At 50.3% G+C, this 21260-nt stretch overlaps 1 protein-coding gene across 11 annotated transcripts in view; it reads right to left on the reverse strand.

Moving 5' to 3' along the window:
* The window catches only part of DAZAP1 (DAZ associated protein 1), a 700578-nt gene that overhangs the window by 505002 nt on the left and 174316 nt on the right, over nt 1-21260 (reverse strand). For 9 of the 11 annotated variants that reach the window (XM_086946666.1, XM_086946663.1, XM_086946664.1 and 6 more), the window contains exon 5: nt 15209-15319. In XM_086946666.1, coding sequence (XP_086802792.1) covers nt 15209-15319 — 111 coding nt within the window. The remainder of the gene's footprint in view (nt 1-15208; nt 15320-21260) is intronic. The other 2 variants (XM_086946660.1, XM_086946658.1) reach the window with 1 other exon arrangement.

Below are 21260 nucleotides of genomic sequence, written 5' to 3' on the forward strand. Positions count from 1 at the left end.
CGCCGAACATCTTCACTTCCAGATATACACCGATCCCAAGACCACACTTAGAGGTACTCATCTACAGACCACCAGGACCCCGCACACAATTCAGCGACGACATCACCAACTTAATCAGCCCACACGCCCTCCCCTCCGAGGACTATATTCTCCTAGGGGACCTCAACTTCCACCTGGAGAAGACCAACGACAGCAACACCACCACCCTCCTGGACAACCTCGCTAATCTCGGACTCAAACAACTGGTAAACACCCCCACCCACCACGCCGGACACACGCTCGACCCAATCTTCTCCTCCAGCAAGCACGTTTCCTTCAACCACGCCACAGGACTCCACTGGACAGACCACAGCTGCGTCCACTTCAACTTTGGAAAGACCACGACTCACCACCACCCACAAGTCCCCCGCAGAAACTGGAACAAAATCACCACCGACCAGCTCACCACATCACTAAACCAAACCCCCCCCCGCCATATCATCGGATCCAAATAAAGCAGCCATCAATCTCGCACAATGGATCACCCACTGCGCTGACGAATTAGCACCCCTGAAAAACCATCACAACAACAAAGGTAACAAAAAAGCCTCCTGGTTCAATGACGACCTCAAGAACACCAAAAAGAACTGCCGCACCTTAGAGAAAACCTGGCGAAAAAACCCAACCACAGACAACATGACCGCCCTCAAGGACACCATCCGCAAACACCATCAGCTGATTCGATCCTTAAATGCTGATTTCTTGGAGGAGCGGATCGACCGCAACGCCCACAATAGCAAGGAACTCTTCAGCATTGTCAAGGAGTTTACCAATCCCAGCGCCGTCTCCAACGACATCACTCCCTCTCAAGACCTCTGCGACTCTCTGGCCTCATTCTTCCACAGCAAAATCGCTGACATACATAACAGCTTTGGCGACCAGTCCACCCCCCTTACTACCGAACTGAAGCCCCCCGCCACCACCCTTTGCGCCTGGAACCCGATCAGCACCGAAGACACCATCCGCCTGATGAACTCCATTCACTCCGGATCACCAACCGACCCATGCCCCCACCACATCTTCAACAAGGCTGACTGCATCATAGCACCCCATCTCCAGGATATCATCAACTGCTCCCTCAACACCGCCATCTTCCCGGAAAGCTGGAAACACGCCGAACTCCTTGCCCTACTAAAGAAAGCTACAGCAGACCCCAATGAACTTAAGAACTACCGCCCCATCTCGCTCCTCCCTTTCCCTGCCAAAGTCATAGAGAAGACCGTCAGTCAGCTCGCCCCCTTCCTCGAATCCAACGGCTCCCTCGACCCCTCACAGTCCGGCTTCCGAACCAAACACAGCGACGAGACCGCCCTCATCGCAGCCACAGACGACATCAGAACACTACTCGACAACGGGGAAACAGCTGCCCTCATCCTCCTGGACCTCTCCGCAGCGTTTGATACGGTCTGTCATAGCACCCTAGTACAACGCCTCAGCAACGCCGGGATACAAGGAAAAGCATTGGATTGGATCATCTCGTTCCTCGCCGGAAGAACCCAGGGAGTCCGCCTCCCCCCTTTCAGGTCAGAGGCCACCGAAGTCATCTGCGGCATACCACAAGGATCATCGCTCAGCCCCACGCTCTTCAACGTCTACATGAGCCCCCTCTCATCCATCGCACGCCAACACAACCTCAACATCATCTCCTACGCTGACGACACACAGCTGATCCTTTCCCCGCATACGAAGAGCTACCATGGGTGGAAGATCTTTCTCCTTAGCGGCCAAAACCTGGAATTCTCTCCCCACCCACCTCCGCCTTACACAGAACCACCTCTCCTTCAGAAAACAACTCAAAACCTGGCTGTTTGACAAGTAGCGAGCACACCCCCCTCAAGCGCCTTGAGACCCTCTGGGTGAGTAGTGCGCTATACAAATTTTAACTTGACTTGTCTTGACCCACTGGACAACGGGGGCCAACTACCTCACAGTTCAGTCTCTTAAGATCACTCCAATTCCCCCTCAGGCTAGAGGTCGACTTTCAGGTTTTGGGAGGATCTTATGTCCAGGGTCATCAGGAACAAAACTTGGCAGGGTCAGGTCTGCAGAAGAAGGGGAGAGGGTGGTGAAAGCAGTAAGGAGGCAACCCTTAAGGAAGGAAGTCAACCCTCTGAATGTCCTACCCCCACCGGATACCACAGCCTGCACTCCACCTGACTCTTTCTCTGTATGACAAAATGGCCGCCTTACAGTTGGCCTTTTATACCCCCTACCCCTAGTGTCTAGAATAGGCCAGAAGGTTCTAGATGCCCCTTATGTGTCTATGGCCCAGTCCCTGAGGTAATGAGTTATGGCAGTTACTGGCCACCATTTTGTGTAGCTAAACTTGCCCTATAAAAGGAGGGATTTCAAGGCCTTTGAGAAACTATAGGGTCAAGGAGTACCTAACCCCCAGGACAACAGCAAAAAAATTCCAGTGGACATAAAAATTAAAGGAATTGAGGGGCAAAAAGAAGACAAAAATAAATAAATAGGAGGGACCACCCAAAGGGCTGACAGGTCTAACAGTGTCTCACTAAATATATTGGATAGTGACTAAACTGTGTGAATATCTGTATTACTTTGTCAGTTGTGTAAACTGCTGCACCAGTTTCTTACTAGCTACGTGAAAGTCTATATTAGTTATTGATTAGTTAATTGATTATTTGTATCGGAGAGTGAATGCGGCTGTGGTTCGGTGGGGGGTGTGTGACTTCCCAAAGATGTGTCAATAGTTGATTCAGTAGGTATAAGGCGTTAAGACTACATGTCATAATAGTTGTTTGGGTGAGTGAATATGTTTATGGGTATGCTGATAAGCAAATATATTTCTCAATGGTACATGTCCAACCAACTAGAATAATAAAAGGCAGTGTATGTGACAATTGTTGTATATAAATAATTATACATAAGACTCTGTGATTGCATGAGTGACTGTATGGATAACTGTATACTTGTAATAGTGATTTTATAACACACTAAGTATGAGTTACTATCTATATGAATAAATTAAGTGGTGTTTGTATAAGTGTGTAGCTGAGTAAATGTAAGTATGATCCATTGTTTGCATAAATGTGTAGGATGACTGCATAAGTAAATGGGATGTGTGCTGGTGTGTAATGTCAATATAGGTGTATAAGTATATTTGATAGTGTTCTATTATCATTGATAGCATGTATGAGTGAATCTATAGGTAATTGATTAGATGTGTGTGTAGATCTAGGAATCACTTTTAGATACTTGTATTAGTGTGTCAATGGATTCAAATATGGTACTCTGTATTTTACAGTGAGTGATGAAAGGTTATACTAGTGTATGATGAGGTGTATCTGATTGTCATGTAGATGATGTCATCAGTGATGTCATTTAAGATGTCATCAGTGATGTCACTGACCACGTCATGAATGACTTAATATGTGACATCATCAGCAGTGGATTGCGGGCACGAGAGTTACAGTTAGTACAACTAACTATAACGGAGGAATTTCAATGATTTTGTATGAGTGAAATGTCCGGCTAACTAGAATACCCCTGAAACCTATGGTTTTCTCAGTGAATTTCAAAGGTTTTTTAAATGATTATTCCCAATTATAATGTTCATTAAGTAGATCTGTTTTTTCTATCTTTTATAATTATCATACCATTCTCATCCTAGTAAAAACTGCAAATATTACCACTCTTCAATTGATTCCTTCCTCCAACCAAATCCCTACAAACCAGAACCACAACGAACGATAATAATATACAAACTAGGCGTTCCCTTAGAAATAAAACAAAAAAACACCACTTCCCCATACTTTCAACAACAAGGCAAATCTGCAATGCTACCTAAAAAAACAGGCAATAGTTCCATTTACCACTTACAAATTAACATCAATATTTAACTAGTGTAATGACGTCGACTATGTACTGCGTGAATTACATCCAAATCACACCCATATTTAAAGACTAATATGTGATAGAAGTACTAATTATGCACTTCCAACACACAACAAAATCAGAACACCCAGTGCCACCACCACTATAAGCACCCTCCTTTCTCCTCCCCCTCTACTACCTCAAAGGTAGAGCAAAACAGGACAACGGCCTTCCCAAAATAATATATCCCCTCAACAGCACACTAGCTGAATGTTCAGAGATGTGGCAACCAACTATGTATAAGGGATGGAACACGCACATCAACCATAACTTACACAATGCCAAGACTACCGGTGAAATGCTATACACAACTCACTATAGAAACCAAAAACTTTTCCGTGTGTAGATATACTATTGATACGTGTAGTGTACTGAGCAGTGGACGCAACCATATTATCTCAGACACTGGGGAATATCTCGGTCATGTAGCTGTGTTGTCTCTCCTCCCTTTGAAGGAAAAGTGGAGTGGGCTGGTCCAACGTACGCAACTCCAGCGTAAGAGTATAAATAATTTCGGATCACCTTAGAGAGAAATGGGAGGAGTGGGTGGGCCCCTTGGATGAGGTGGACTGGCGTAACGCCCTTATGGCGCCCAGAACCCTAAACACATCCTCGAAACTACGCCTGGTCCAGCTCTACTTCCTTCACATGGCCTACTTGACGCCGGTCCGTCTCTTTCGTGCGGCCCTCCCCGGCATGTGCCCGATGCGCTGGTACCCCAGCTGACTTCTTCCACGTGGTGTGGCTATGCCCGGCCCTGGAGTCATTCTGGAGGGGGGTGGAGAGGGAGCTCACGGGTGTGCTGGGTTGAGTGGTTCCGCATGACCCGAGACATTTGCTTCTTGGAGTGTTCGATGGTCTGTACGGCTCTCGGGCCGATAAGCGTCTTCTAGGTACGGCGCTGGCAGTGGCGAAACGGGACATCGCAGCTAAGTGGTCTCAGAGGGAGGCACCAACCTTGTCGAAATGGAGTAGAGGGGTGGACTGGGGTGGGAATCAAGAGGAATCCGTTTTTGAGGCAAGGGGTTGCCCGGAACTCTTTAACAAGATATGGGGCAAATGGTTTGGTGTACTACCGCCGTGAAGACTCTGATATTATGTTGTGGTCGCTGGGAACCAAAGACTCGTTCTCTCCATGTTGATCTACTTTGTGATGTCGTGTGGGTGACTCTACGGTGTTTTAAGGGACTATGTGACTTATTGCGAATGAATTTTCTTGTGTTCAAAACTTTAATAAAACTTGATTATCAAAAAAAAAAAAAAAAAAAAAAAAAAGAGTATAAATAATTAGGCTACTACGCCTTGGGCGTGGTTCACTTGTGCAAAGACAAAAGACCCTGCCACAGCGAAGGTCCACACCCTGCCACATGGCTGCCGCCATGACCACGTGCCTCCTCGATACAGGCCTATTGGGAACTCAGCGCCACAGCACAACAGACTTATGCCTGTATCGACTACTTCCTTTGGTCTACACTTCGGACAGCAGGGTTCACAACTTGAATTCAGCTTCGGATCTACACTATGGGACAGCATTGAAGTTAGCCTTGATTAATGCAAGGCAGAGACAATTGCGCTACATGTCTTCAGATTTTGTTAAAGGATGTGACAAAAAAAGATTCCTCGATGTCTGTCCTGACTACTGCCTTAGATCTACACTGCGGACAGCAGGGTTCACAACTTGAATTCAGCTTTGCATCTACACTATGGACAGTAAGGAGTTCAGCCTTGATTTATTTAATGCAGAGACAATTGTACTGTATGTATGTTTTCAGATTTTGTTAAAATAAGTGACAAAAATTCTTCGTCGATATCTGTACTGACTACGGCCTTCGATCTACAGTACGGACAGCAGAGTTCACAACTTGAATTCAGCTTTGGATCTACACTACGGACAGCATTGAATTCAGCTTAGAGGGGGGCGTGGCTAAGATGGCGGGCTAGGTGGACGTGGTTTGCCTCGGCTCCCCGGCCCGAATCCCGATTTCGCCTTTCCCCTGCAGTGGCGACCTTCCACACGGGCGATTTCTGCCCAGCAGAGCCGACTGGTGACCACTGGCGAAGAGACTGACCCCCGGCCTGGACCAGCGGGACAGGAGAGGGAGTGACCGCTCCGGCTCAGAGCGGGAAACGGCCAACATTGAGGCGGGCCCCGAGAGCAGATCGGGCCGGCGTGAGCAACGGACCGTCCTACGGTCTGCGGGCGGAGTGACAGGCGAAGGGCGCTGCTGGCCCGGCCGAGGACCGGAGCGGAGGCCCTCTGAGCGGTGAGGCGCGGCGGCCGCCCGATTCCCGGCCGACGGGCTACTTTACTCGAGTCCCCGGCTCCGGGCCTGGGAGGCCCTGACGTAGCCTCGCTGGCTGGACGCCGAGGGTCCTGCGGGTGGCGCGGCCGCGCCTGGCCCTCACTGGCGTGGTCCGACAAGCGGCAGACACCTGCTGAGATCTGGCAACCCCGCGGGGCACCGGCGGCGGCTGAGAGTGGCGACCGCCCCACCCCCCACGGGCAGGAGATCTAAATCGAGGCCCCGGCTTTGGGCCTAAGCGAACTTGGCGGACGCCGGTGGCCTGGTGCGGCGGCGCAGCTGGATAGACCCGGAGGGACCCGACAACAGCGACGTAGACCCCAGGAGGGGAAGGGGTTCCTCCCACAGCACCCGGTGCCACACAAGCGGGGCCTGGACTTCACCGGAGCAGGAGGTGAGATCGCAGGCTCCTGAGGGACGCGCAAAACTAGCAGCCAGAGGCAGCACAGACTATAGCAGGCCCGGGGGGGGGGCGAGACGGGAGCCTCGCTGCTGGCGCTGGGACTGCCCGCCACGCTGGGGGCCCGAGAGCCTCAGCAGGACATCGCGCCGTTAGCCTGGGGGACCGACCTGAGGCCTACACACCTGGTCGCGAGCAGAGGAGAGCCCTTGAAGCATGGCGAGAGCAAGTTGGGGCAGCGAGCAGGGGCTCCGGGCCTGGGGGTGCCGGCTGGGCGGATCGGGCCCTTGAGCGTGCCAGAGGAGAAGGGCCCCCCCTGCGCGCTTCCTCTGCAGCCCAGAGAGCCTTGGAGTGCAGGAGGGCCCGAGCCATAGCGAGGACTGGGCCGCACATCTCGGGGGACAGGGAACTCGAGTCCCCGGCAGGAGGAGTAGGAGACACTCGGCGGGGCCGGCCTGGGAGTGGACCGCTTGCTCATAGCGGGAAATGGTGTACCCAGCGGACAGGGCCCAGATCAGAGGTGACGACCAAGGGAAGCGGAGGGCGGCAGCAGCGCCGGCAGGTGGACCGAGTGACCCCTGAGCCCACGTGTGACGCGGTCTGGGCCCCGGAGGCGACATGGCCAACGCGAGCCGCAGGACTAATCGCACCATCATGGATATTCTCCACAAGCCTACTACCAAAGGGGAGAAGACTCAGACGCCCCCCTCCACCCCGGCTGATGCTGGGACGCAACACCAGGAAGAGCACGACGCTCCCATCACCCGCACCTTTCTGGAATCGCTATTCAATACCCTCAGGGAAGACTTCCAGGCTCTTAAACAGGACATTGCTGGAGAACAACGAGAACTCCGTCGGGACCTGGATGGACTGGGGGAAAGGGTGGCGGCGGTGGAGGAGACCGGCAACGCACGCAGTGAAGAGCTAGTACACCTGCAGCAGGAGGTCCTCCGCCTTCAGGAGCAACAAGTCGTCATGCAGGCACACGCTGAAGATCTGGAAAACCGCTCCCGGAGAAATAATATACGGGTCAGGAATGTCCCACAGAACGCCGAAGGGAATAGCGTCACAGGATACCTGCAGGGCCTCTTCCGGGAGATACTAGGTGAAGCGGAGGACTTCCCCATTCGTATTGACCGAGCTCATAGGGTGGGCCTGCCACGGCGGGCCCCGGCTCCTCCGCCTGACATCCTAGCTTACCTCCCGGACTTTCCGTTGAAGGACCTAATCCTCCAGGAAGCCCGACTGAAGCAACCTCTGCAGTTTCGAGGAGTGAATGTGGCGTTGAACAAGGACCTGTCGGCTATCACGCAGCAGAAGAGGCGCGAATTTAAAGTTGTGACTGCTTTTCTGCGCGAAAAAGAGATACCGTACTCCTGGGGCCACACGTTCCGGATCATTTTCAAATGGCAGGGGGAGCTGCACCAACTCCGCTCCCTCAGAGACACCTGCACCCTCTTGAACATCGACCTGCCAGACCTCTCAGACACAGAGGATGGATCGCCCCACGGTTCTCAAAACGGAGCGGTGCAACGCAACCAGGCAGACTGGCAGAGGGTGGGCCAACGGCGCAGACGTGGGGCGCGCCTGAAGCCAGACCCCGAGACTATTGCCCAGGAACAAGCGGCAGCAGTCCAGGAGGTGGTGCGGAACACCGCCATTCCCCCATGAGCAACATGCTGGGGGTCGCCCATCACACATTGCCTTAACGGGAGGGGGGTCGGGGGCGGGGTGGCGCCGCCACTGCCACGTTTCCTGCAGAGACCTTCTACGGACTGGTGTTGTCCACCGGGACCGGGACTATGGTTTGTTTTCTTTGGTTCCAGGTTTGGATTCTGTTGGGGGGAGGTGGGGGGGAGGGAGGTTGGGTGTGGGCGGGATGGGCTTGGTGGGGCATGCTGGTTGGGGTTAGGGTGGGTCTGTCTTTTGATGGGAAGGGAGGGGGGGAGGGAGGAGGGGTTCCTTCTTGTCCGCCGAAACTGACTGCCTTCATTGCACCTTTACCTCTCGAGCCACTGACACGCACTGCACACGAACACGCACGCACTCCACATCTGGTAGCATGCCTCCACTGACTATTCTTTCCCTGAATGTCAGGGGACTTAATAGCCCCAACAAGCGCAGGGCGATCCTCTCACTTTTAGAGCGCTCACGGGCGGACATCTGCCTTCTGCAGGAGACGCACTTGCTATCCAAGGACCACTACAGACTTAGGTCCCGCGCCTTCCCGGTGCAGCACTTCTCCTCCGCGTCCAAGAAAGTAGCTGGGGTGGCCATACTGGTAGCGCGATCCTTCCGGGGGCGAGTACTGCAGAAGGAGGCGGAGGTTAAAGGCAGACTTCTACTCCTTCGCTTCCTTGTGGCAGGCCAGACACTACTCATAGGCTCCATATACGCCCCTAATGAAGGACAAGAAAGATTTTTGCATTCAGCGCTTTAAACAGCCACAGCCAACACGAACCAACACCTGTTACTGGGAGGGGACTTGAATCTGGTGTTCCACAATGTCGCCGATCGCTCCAACCAGAGGGTGGGACAGGTAGGGGCTCTATCGACAGAGGGCCATGCACATCTTGCAGATCTGGGTCTTATGGATCTGTGGAGGCACTTTCATCCCCACGACACAGCATACACACACTATTCGGCGGCTCATAAGTCTTATGCGCGGCTAGACTACCTGCTTCGCTCCGCTCAACTGGCATCTCGCGCGCACGAGGTGGAGATCCAGCCGGCCTCGCTCTCGGATCACTCCCCGATCTCTGCATCCTTCTTAGTGCCCGATACGCCCGGCCCACAGAGACACTGGAGCCTACGCAATGGCTTGCTGCAGAACCCCTCCACAGTGGAGAAGATCAAGGCAGCAATCAGTCAATTCCTCACACATAAGGCTAACGGTGACACCACCAAAGCTACCCAGTGGGCTACTCTAAAAGCGGTCCTTTGGGGCGAGTTTATTTCCCTGGCGGTGGCCAACAATAGGGAGCGTGCGCAGAAAAGGGCTGACCTCACACAGCGCGTAAAGGAACTTGAGCAGCTACACCAACGCACCGGAGCGGCCAGGGCGTGGCGCCAACTTTGCATAGAGCAAAAGATGCTCGCCGCACTTGACCAGGACGTCGCGAAATTCGCGGCTATACGCCTGAAGCATGCCTACTACACAGGTGGGGACCGCTGCGGGAGACTGCTAGCATGTAAGCTGCTGGAACAGCGGCAGCAGAGGCATGTCCACACCATCCGAACTGCTCGTGGTGATATGCTCACCGAGGACGCTGCCATGGCGGCGTCGTTCGGGTCCTTTTACGCCGATCTGTATGAAGCGGACAAGCTGGACGTGGGGTGCAGTGACGAGTATCTAGACGGGGCAATTCTCCCATCGTTGACCGAAGCGCAGTCTCAGTTCCTCGACAGACCCATTGGTCTGGAGGAAGTCATCTCCGCGATTTCCCGTCTCAAGGTGGGGAAATCCCCGGGGCCTGATGGTTTCTCAGCGGCCTTTTATAAGACCTTCTGCCAACAAGTGGCCCCCCTGCTGAGGGACCTCTTCAATACCTTTGATCAGGCCGGGACTATCACCCCAGACCTTCTAGAGGCGGAGATTTCAGTGATTCCGAAAGCCGGTAGAGACCCCACTCAGTGCGGATCTTACAGGCCAATTTCCCTACTGAATGTAGACCTTAAGCTCTTTACGGGTATTCTTGCAAGCCGACTGGCGCCATACATGCAACAACTTGTCGAACCCGACCAGGCAGGCTTCATCCCTCAGTGCAAACGAGTGACAACACCAGACGCGTCCTCCACCTTATTGAGGCGGGCTCGCGCACAAGACCGGGATGCATGCTCCTGGCTATTGATGCCGAGAAGGCATTCGACCGGGTGCCCTGGCCCTATCTTGACCAGGCGCTCCAGAGATTCGGTCTAGGGGAGACTACCCGGAATCGGATATTTAATTGCTACCGACAGCCCACCGCGACGGTACGGGTCAACGGCCACACCTCCCCGCGCTTTCCGATAGGAAGGGGGACCAGGCAAGGGTACCCACTCTCCCCTCTCCTGTTTGCGCTCTATATGGAGCCACTGGCGCAGAGAGTCAGACATCACCAACGCATTAAGGGCATCCCCTTTGGGGGCGACACGCACAAGATCAGCCTGTATGCTGACTATGTTCTGCTCTCCCTGATGGACCCTATGCAGTCTTTGCGGGCACTTCTAGTTGAATTACACTCCTTTGCGCAGGCCTCGGGCTTTAAAATCAACGTGGGGAAGTCGGTGGCCCTGAATGTGTCCTTACACCCCCCCCCCCCCCCCCCCGACGTATTAGCGGATGCCAAGGCTGAGTTTGCTCTGCAATGGTCCGATTCCACAGTTCCCTATCTGGGGGTTCTACTGGCGCCGACGGTGCGGGGAACGGTGGAAGCCAATTACACCAAATTGGGCGCCCAAATAAGTGAGACGTTGCGGAAGTGGAATCGCCTTACGCTCTCCTGGCTTGGACGTGTCGCAGTGGTCAAGATGACCCTTCTACCACAAATTCTATACATCTTCCAGACCCTGCCCCTGCGCCCCCCGATGGGCTGGCTCCAGAAGACGCAAGCGGATTTGACGCGCTATGTCTGGAATGGACGCCGCCCCCGCTTTAAGCAGCGGATAGCGACTCTCCCCCCTGCACATGGTGGCGTGTGTATGCCGGATCTTACCCTGTACTTTCAGGCGGCGCAGATGCGCACCCTGGTGGAATGGTACCAGCTGGAGTCTAGCAAACACTGGCTCTTCCAGGACCAGGCGGTCGCTGGTCGACCTCTCCAGGGTGTACCCTTCCTGCCGTGATGCCACAGGCCCCCTAATCTCTACGCATCCTATATCACGAGCACGGTAATGAAGGTCTGGGATCAAGTGGCTGTCCGGAGTGAACTTACTTTGTTTCCCTCCCCACTGACGCCCATATTCGGGAATCCCGACTTCACCCCGGGCCTAGACCTGCAGCTTTTTAAAGCATGGAGGTCCACTCCCTGTAGAGAGGTGGGACACACGTTCAATTTGGAAGGCGTCCTCTCTTTTCAGAAAGTAAAAGAGGACTACGGGATCCAGGAGGCGGACAGGCTCCCGTATTTACAGGTCCGGCATCGGGTCCTCCAACCCTCAGTTAGGCCAGGGGCGCAGCGTTTCCCTACTCCCTATGAGAAATGGCTCCTCACGCGCAAGTCAGAGAAGAAACTACTTTCCGACATGTACCAACACTTGCTCCTCCCTCACATAGACACCTACCACCCGGGGAAAGCCAGGTGGGAGGAGGACCTGGGGAGGCAACTTAAGCGGAAGGAGTGGGAGGGGATTTTTCACAGAGCCAGACACTCTGCCTACCACACCGGCCTCACCGAAACCCTGACTAAAGTGGCCATGTATTGGTACCATACCCCGGCGCGTATCCATCAATGGTAACCCAAGACCAGCGATCGATGTTGGAGGGGGTGTGAGGAACGGGGCACACTCGAACACCTACTTTGGAGCTGCGAGAGGCTGCGGCACTACTGGGACACCATCCTAGACCTCGTGGATGCACACTTAGACACCCAACTACCTAGGTTCCCGGCCTATGTACTTCTTGGTCTGCCGAATGCACTAATGTATCCCTTGAAATCCATGAGGGGCGGTTGATTGCCATAGCGCTAGGTGCCGTGGTGCAGAACATTGTAGCACTATGGAGAGACCCCCAGCCCCCCATTCATCTGGGCTGGCTGCACAGACTTTGTACAGTTTTGGGGATGGAGAAGCTGTGCCTGACAGCGGCGGGACGGGGCGAGGAGTTTTCAGATATCTGGCGGCCATTCTGGTCTTTGCTCACCGGGGAATTTCGGGAGCTGAGTTGCCCCCGATACCTGCGACTGTTGCACCTCGCGGACACTCCGCTACCTGAACGTGCAAAGAAGACCTGCAGGCGTAAAGCACAGAGTGGACAGGTTTAGGAACTGTCCCTCTCGGACAGCTAGGCTGGTTGGGGTTTTGGGAGGATTACTCAGCGGACAAGAAGGGGGTGGGGGATGGGAGTAGGGGGGGGTCGTTTGGGGTAGTTAGGGAGGGTTGTTTGGGGCTTGAATTGGAGGCATAGCTACTTTCAGCTTTCGACACGTTGCACTACTTTTTGACGCGGCCGGCCCGTCTGGGTTGTAGGCGGCTTGCTGTGTTTAATGACTCTGACTGTTAACTGTGCCCACTGTGTTTTCACCTGAGCATTGTAATGGTGTGGCCGGTGCCCCTTCGAGCACAGGTCGGTATACTTTTTGCTCTGAATAAACAGATTTAATACTGAATTCAGCTTAGATTTATTTAAAGCAGAAACAAAAAATACTCCTGTGGCAATGCTAGTATGCGCAAGCACCTTCAATCCCTGCATCCTGTGAACTACGCTCATGTAGAATGTAGAAGACTGCGCCAAAATGTACCTCCACCACCGGCAATACCAAGTACCTCTGGGTCATCAACATCGCCACCAGCCATACACCCCAATTTGGGAAAGTTAGAATGCACTGCGTGAAGTGCATTTGTTTAATTTGTTATGGGGAGAAATCAGTAGACCCAGTTTGCAGAGCAATTGATAACCATCGATGCTAGTTTTTTTTTTCCCTTAAAGTTCATGCAGTCCAGTATGCAACAGTCAAGGCTTCCAGTGCAGCCCGCTCGGAACACGCAGCATCGCAGGGTACGCACACGCTGAGCACCAGACGTACCACTAACTCAGTGCACCATAAATAATGGCCACATGGCCTTCTTAAGGCAAAATTCGGTAGTCAAAAGACATTATTACCAGTGCGGTCTGCCTGGACTATGCATCATCGCAGCCTCCACACAAACCGACCCTACCTCAGTGCACCACAACTTATGAACCCTTTACGATACAATCTTCTATGTATTATTTCACATATAGTGGTCCTGCCTTTGTACAGCATAAGTTATAAACGGTTTATGATGGAATATCTCTGTATGATATCATGATTACTATTCTTCTTGTTACCAACAGCAACATAATAAAATGGAGTCAAGCGCATGTGCCCGTACCCACTTCAACTATCTATCTGTGTGTGTGTATTCATTATGTTTGTAAAATGCTGCTCCTGGGCCCTACCACATTATATTGTGCTGTTAACAGCGTATGCAACCATCTTACATCTGGCAGTAACAAAAACTTCGATTATATAACTTTCTCTCGCTCATTCTACAAATACGAACGTAGAAACTGGATCATTACAATACTGCAAGCAAAGTGTATATTACATTTATAAGTGTGTTCTATTGCTCAATTTAAAGAATTTTTTTTTTTTTTGCATATTTATATAGTGCAACTCCACCCAAAACTATGTCAGCAATTTACATGAGCACCGTAATTTACAGTACATTTTCAGGCACGCGTAGATTACATAATTTCTCTATAATACCAGGATGTGGACACGCCTCCGAGGCTCGAACACGGATTTCCAGCACCAAGTTCGACAGTATACCCGAATGACCACATACGTATATATATTAGCTGCCCTTCATGTGCCAAAAACTGCAACCTGAAGCTTTCATAGCCCTGTATTACTCCAGCTACAATACTCTATGAATAAAGGGGAGGAGAAGAGGAGAGATCCCAAGAAGGAACTCACATGTATCTTACGAAAGGAGGGGGGAATCCTTCCTTTCAGAATGAGGGCCCTCACGCGCCCAGCCCGCTGGGAGTCTTGCTTTATCATCCAGCATGCTCCTCATCGGGTTGGTGCTGCAATACCGGACGGGCACCCTATGGAGGGGCTCTTTGGCGGAGATCTTTTATTCCTTGCTATTTAGGTACAGTGGGTGTAAGGGACCTATAGAGTGTAGAAGGTTAAATGTGTTGGTCAACTAGACTTAGTGAGTTAAAACAGGAAAATGGAAAAGTCAGGCAAAACAATTTTAATGACCCTGCCTTCCAGCCTGATTAAAAATGGAGTGGCGACTCTCTGCATTAATGCTGCAGGGTGTTGTGCTCAATCTCATGCGGTAGACATGCCAGTAGTATTGCGCTAAAGTGACTGTAGACCTATCCTCCACCTCCTGGATCCAGCAGTGCGGGGTAGGTCTGCCGTCACCTTGGCACAATACTACTGACACTTGATACTTTAACATGCCGTGATTTGATGGGGCCTTTTGCTATTAGTTTTTAGATTGGCTGACGCATCAACAGGTACTACACCTCTAGGTGCCATACATGGTAACATTAGGTTAGGACACCACATTCACATTTTTTAAAAGAGGTTTTAACGTTTCTTCTTTGCTAATAGGACACTTGCTTACTGTTATTTCTCTACCAACCTGCAAAGATGCCTCAACACCTATGAAAAATAGAATCTTTCCTCAACAGTAGAAAAACACCTTTATTTCCAAAGCAATGTGAGCACTACATGATTTAAATTCTACTGCAAGCGAAAGAAAACACTGAACCAGGAACTAAGAAATACGTGAGGACAACAAGACAGCTACAACCGATGCATGCCGCGAACCAGAAGTTGTGGGATGCAGTGTATGAAAAGAAGCAACTAGATGTTGGAATATTACTCACCACACCAAATCGCTTGAAGTAGTCCCGGAGTTCAGTCTCTCCACAGTTGTGAGGGATTCCCCCAACAAAGATTTTATTTGATCTCGTGGGATCTACCTTAGGGCCTTTCTGCTGTAAGAACATGGGATAAAGTTTGTCAGCTGGGTAGGAAGTGGAACAAACCTCTGATTGACTTTCACAGCAACCTGTGTCAAGGGTGTAAATCAGTTAAAGTCAAAATTCAAGCACCACACAATGTGAGGAGTGTGTGTGGGATTTGCACCACATATCCATTGCTCCATTTGCTGTACTTCCAAAGAACCCAATTTTAAACTAAAAAGACATCACAAACTCACTAACAATCACAAGTAAAACCAAACACCTCAAAGTGACCAAATACTTGTGGACAGGTTTAAAATAATCAGGAGAGTAGGAAACTAATAATTGTTACTCCCAATGGCTACTTGGGAGTTCCTAGTTTTTCAGACCTAGGTGGGCCTTGTGCCTGTGGACGACAGTATCACAGATCCTCTACCACGTTAAGTGTGCTCGAAAGACTAAACTCAGGTGGTGGAAGCAGGTGATTGCTCCCACTACCAAGCTGTGCACTTCTCACAAAGTCCCCTCCTGTCACAAGGGAGAGGAGTTGGCCTAACGGCTAGGGCGGTCGACCTCGAACTCGGGGAACTGGTTTAGAGTCTCAGCAATGACGCTGAACATCTGTGATTCTGGGCAAATCACGTATGCTCCCCGTGCCTAAAAAAATTAATGTGTCCTCATGTAATACAACTGGTGCTATGTAAGCGCTCCGATACCAGATTCGGGTCAAATTTGTGCTACATAAAAATGTCAAATAAAAAAAAGAAAATATGTGCTCTATAACCCACCTATAAATGGAAGGATATATTCCTTACCTGTAATCCTAGTGGTCTTCCAGGGGTATACTCATCAAAGTTATAAGCACTGAATAATCCCCACCCATGTGCAGGACCCCGGAGCATATACAACAATACATATATATATATGTGTATGTTTAGAACCACAAGTACAGAGTACTATCCAAACATACATATAAACACATATAGCAACCTATTATATATCCAGTAGGCTTAGATGCCAAAATGACATGTATTTCTATTGTGTGAAAATAACATCACATACAAATATTGCAATAGAGAACATGTACTACAATAGTGTTCCACAACAACCTTTTACTTTCAGAAAAGAAAACCGGTAATAGCAGGCAATTAGCCCAGAGGCTGCATAGATAAATAACATCACTGTATAGAAAAAACTGGCACCTTGCCTTTAAGGCTTCCAAGAACCTGGACACCGTGCCTGTACGACCTCCAGGATCCCCCTGCTCCCATCATGCACCACAGGTGACAGTTAAGTCAGTTCTTTTTTACGGTGTATACACCTGTAGGAACCAGCATATATGATGCAAGCAACTCAGTATAGCACTGTTAATGCTCATCCGGGGAGGCGAGTGGGTTGCTTACGACTTGGATGAGTATACCCCTGCAAGAGAACTAGGATTACAGGTAAAAGTAACTTATCCTTCTCTTCCAGGGGATACTCATCAATAGTCATAAGCACTGAATAGAGTAGCAAGCCCGTGCTCGCGGACAAGCAAACAGGAGCAACTACAGTTAAAGAAAACATGTTACATTGCATTAACCAAATACATTTCTCAGAGAGGCTTGCCCAATCTGAGCATCCGCCTGTGTGTCAGAGTCCAAACAGTAATGACAAGTGAAAGTGTGAACTGATCGCCATGTAGCAGCTTTTTAAATCTCTGCAACTGGAAAATTCTTAAGGAGAGCCGTGGTAGAGGCTTTTCCCCTAGTAAAATGGGCCTTAGGTTTGCCCGGGAGGGTTTTGTTGGCCAGTTGGTATGACAATGATATGCAAGACACTATCCACCTAGAGATAGGTCTTTTGGAAGTTGCTGAGCCTGAGTTTATGGAACCATAGTTAATAAACAGACTGTCCGATTTTCTTAGTTCCTTTATTTTGTCTAAATAAAATTTCAGAACCCTTTGGAGGTCCAAAGAAGGGAGGGACCTTTCTGGAGGATTTGAAGGATTCGGGAAGAATATAGGGAGTGTGATTGCCTGATTAATATGAAAATCCGAGACAACTTTAGGTAAAAAACTCTGATGTGTTCATAGAACCACTCTGTTACCATGAAAAACAGTGTAGGGCTCTTTACAACACCGCGCCTGGATCTCACTCACTCTGCGAGCAGATGTAATAGCTACTAGAAAAGCTGCTTTCCGTGTCAAATGTTGTAAAGAAGCTCTATGAATAGGTTCAAAGGGAGCCCCCATCAACTTTGTTAAAACAATGTTAAGCTCCCATGGAAGAGAAAGAGCCCTGATTGGAGGGTAAACCTTTCTTAAAGAAAATAAGGAGGTTGGACAAAGGGATCGAAAAGCCCCATGTGTGTCGAAATCGAGCAAACCCGTTCCAACCCCATGATCACATCGGGGCTGAAACCGGGGACGACGTTGTCTGGTGGCACAGGCGACGTCAGAGGTGGTGCTGGTGGGGTCGGCATCGGTGGAGGTGTCATAAGGTCAACCAGTGTTGACCGGGATCGAGGCCTGGATTCTTGGGGCCCTGCGGCACCGGGGTCGGAGCCAACAGCGATGTCGGAGCTTCCGTCAGTAAAGGGCGAAGACTCCAAGTCGGGCCCGAAGGCGCACCGGCGAGGCCGGTCGGGCCGAAGAGGCGGGCCCATAGCTGACAAATTCCTGCAGCTGGGCCGGAGTCGCCGACGGACCCGGGAAGGGCGGGTAGGCTGATGGCGACTGCATAGGCTCTGCGGGGAAGGGACAACCCCGCACCCTTAGCCGTGTCACGTGAGGCGAAGTCAGAACGATGACGCTTCTTCGACTTCTTGTGCTGCTTCGTCTTACCTGACCCCGAACGCGAAGACTTCAATCCTGACGGACGATTGTGATGGCTCAGCGACCAGTCCCTCGACCTCCCACGGGACCGGGACCTTGAGCGGCACTGAGCCGACTGCTGGACCTCAAGCAACTTTCGGGACAGCTCCCGCAAATTCTTTGGCGCCATGGCCCGGCAGTCGGGGCACGACTTGGGGTCGTGGTCGCGCCCCATGCAGTATATACAAGCGCGGTGCCGGTCCGTCACCGACATCAGTCCCACAAGGGCATCCATATGGCACCAGAAGTCGATTGACTCCAAAAACAGAGAAAAAAAAGGTATTGAAAAACTCAGTCAAATATGGACATGGGGTACCGCTCTCTCCGGATCTGCGCTTGCTGGCGTGGAAAAAGAAAGAACTGACATCAGCGCGCGAGGTCGGCGTCTAAGTAGCTGCTGCGACATCATCTCAGCGACTATGACTCCAACGACAGACGTGGAGCCGCACGAAGCGCAGGGGTACTGCTGACAAAAACTTTCTGGATCCAGTCTGACACCATGGGGTAATTCTAAGGTAAGGAATAAATCAAAACTTGTTTCTTTCAGATTTGGCCAAATGCAGCAAATATGATAAAATCACCTGTTCATGACCCCGACGGGATCATGTCCATTGTTCATACACCATAGGCAAGAAGAATTAGTTACTTACCTGTAATCCTAGTTCTCTTCCAGGGGTATACTCATTAAAGTCATAAGCACTGAATTATCTCCGCCCATGAGCGGGGACCCGGAACACAAACAATATACATATATATGTGTAAATATAACCAAAAGTACTAAGTAATTATACACATATACATGTATAATAACCATAATATGCAGCCTAACATTAACACATAGGCTAATCAAACCAAACCTTACACGTTCTGAAGCATGAAAATATGCTGTATATAAATGCAATAAACAGGCATGAGCCTAAAATGCATTTCATAGCCATGAAAAACCTTTTATTTTCATCAAAGAACCTGTTGTAAACAGTTATTAGCCTAAAAGGGCTGCATATGAAAAAATGTCTGTGTACAGAAAATCAGACTGGCACCCTGCCTTTAAGGCCCCAGAGAATCTGCACACTTTGCCTTTAAGGCCTCCAGGAGAACTCTGTTCCCATCATGCCCCACAGGTGACAGTTAGGTCAGTTCTTTTGTACGGTACAGTAAACTTTAGCAGGAATCTGCACTTAAAACATATTGAAACTTTAAACCTTAATGCTACTGCTCGCCCGGGGAGGCGGGTGGGTGCTTATGACTTTAATGAGTATACCCCTGGAAGAGAACTAGGATTACAGGTAAGTAACTAATCCTTCTCTTCCAGGGGATACTCATTAATAGTCATAAGCACTGAATAGAGTAGCAAGCTCATACCCACAGAAGCGGGCGAACAGATAAAAGCATAGTCATACTTTAAAATCACAGTGTTTAACTAGTATTAGCAAACAAATTTCTGAGTGATGCTTGTCCCACTTGTGCATCAGTCGGCGCATCAGAATCCAAACAGTAATGGCGTGTAAACGTATGCACTGAACACCAAGTAGCTGCTTTACATATCTCTGACATAGCCACATTCCTAAGGAGAGCTGTGGTAGAAGCTTTTCCCCTCGTAGAATGAGCCCTAGGCCTACCTGATAAAGACTTGTGGGCAAGCTGATAAGCCAGTAAGATACAAGACACTATCCACCTAGAAATGGATCTCTTGGATGCTGCCAAACCAGTATTTGTAGGACCATAGTTCACAAACAGACGGTCCGTCTGTCTCAAAGACTTTGTTTTATCTAAGTAAAATTTCAAAACCCTTTTTAGATCTAATGAATGTAAAGTCCGTTCTGCCGGACTTCAAGGGTTCGGAAAGAAAGTAGGCAATGTTATGGATTGGTTAATATGAAAATCCGACACCACCTTAGGTAGGAAAGCAGGATGAGTCCTGAGCACCACTCTGTTTCCATGAAAAACTGTGTACGGTTCATTGCAACACAAAGCCTGGATTTCGCTCACCCTACGAGCAGAAGTGATGGCCACCAGGAATGCTACTTTCCAAGACAGGTGCTGCAAAGACGCTCTATGTATCGGCTCAAATGGGGGACCCATTAATTTAGTCAATACCACATTAAGCTCCCAAGGTGGAGACGGAGACCTGACTAGAGGATAAACCTTTCTTAACTCTTCCAGAAAATCCTTCACCACAGGCATTCGAAAGAAAGATATCTGTGTTGGCGATTTTATATAAGCAGTTATTGCAGCAAGATGGACTTTGATGGAATTAAACTGCAAACCAGAGTCAGCAAGGTAAAGAAGAATAGGCAAGATCACCTTTTCTTGACCATGAATAGGGTCCAGACCCTGACTCTGACACCAAAGGTAAAAGCGTTTCCACTTAAATCCGTAGGATTGTCTCGTGGAAGGCCGCTTTGCTTCCTTAAGGATGTTCATACACTCCGGATACAGCTGTAAGTGCCCGTACTGGATGACTTCAGGAGCCATGCTGCCAAGCGCAGGGAGGGCAGATTGGGATGAAACACTTGCCCCTTCTGCTTGGACAGAAGATCCGGGCGACACGGCAATCTCCTGTGCGGTGTTATTGACAACTGGAGGAGATCTGGGAACCACCACTGGCGTGGCCACTCTGGGCAAATCAGTATCATTCTGGAGTGAGTCTTGTACAGCCGATTGATCACTGCTGGTATCAACGGTGTCGGTGGAAAGGCGTACAGCAAATTTTGACACCAATCTATCAAAAGGGCATTCCCTCGAGACCCTTTCTGGTAGAACCTGGACGCGAAGACGGGGCATTTTGCGTTTGCCTCGTCTGCGAACAGATCTATGTCTGGTGTTCCCCAATCCTGGAAAATGCTGTGCGCGACGTCTTCGTTGAGAACCCAGTCGTGCGCTTCGACGAAGTCTCTGCTGAGGTCGTCCGCCTGTGTGTTGAGACTCCCCGGTAGGTGAACTGCTGTTATGGACAGGTCTCGTGCAAGTAACCAATGCTAGATGGTCTGGGCTTCTATGGAAAGAGTCCTGGATCTGGTACCCCCCTGCTTGTTTAAGTAATACATTGTAGTTGTATTGTCTGTTTGCACCAGGAGGGACGGAGTCTGTAGAGATGGAGCCATGGACTTGAGAGCAAG

The sequence above is a fragment of the Lissotriton vulgaris genome, chromosome 12 (assembly GCF_964263255.1).
Source record: "Lissotriton vulgaris chromosome 12, aLisVul1.2, whole genome shotgun sequence".
Taxonomy (NCBI): domain Eukaryota; kingdom Metazoa; phylum Chordata; class Amphibia; order Caudata; family Salamandridae; genus Lissotriton; species Lissotriton vulgaris.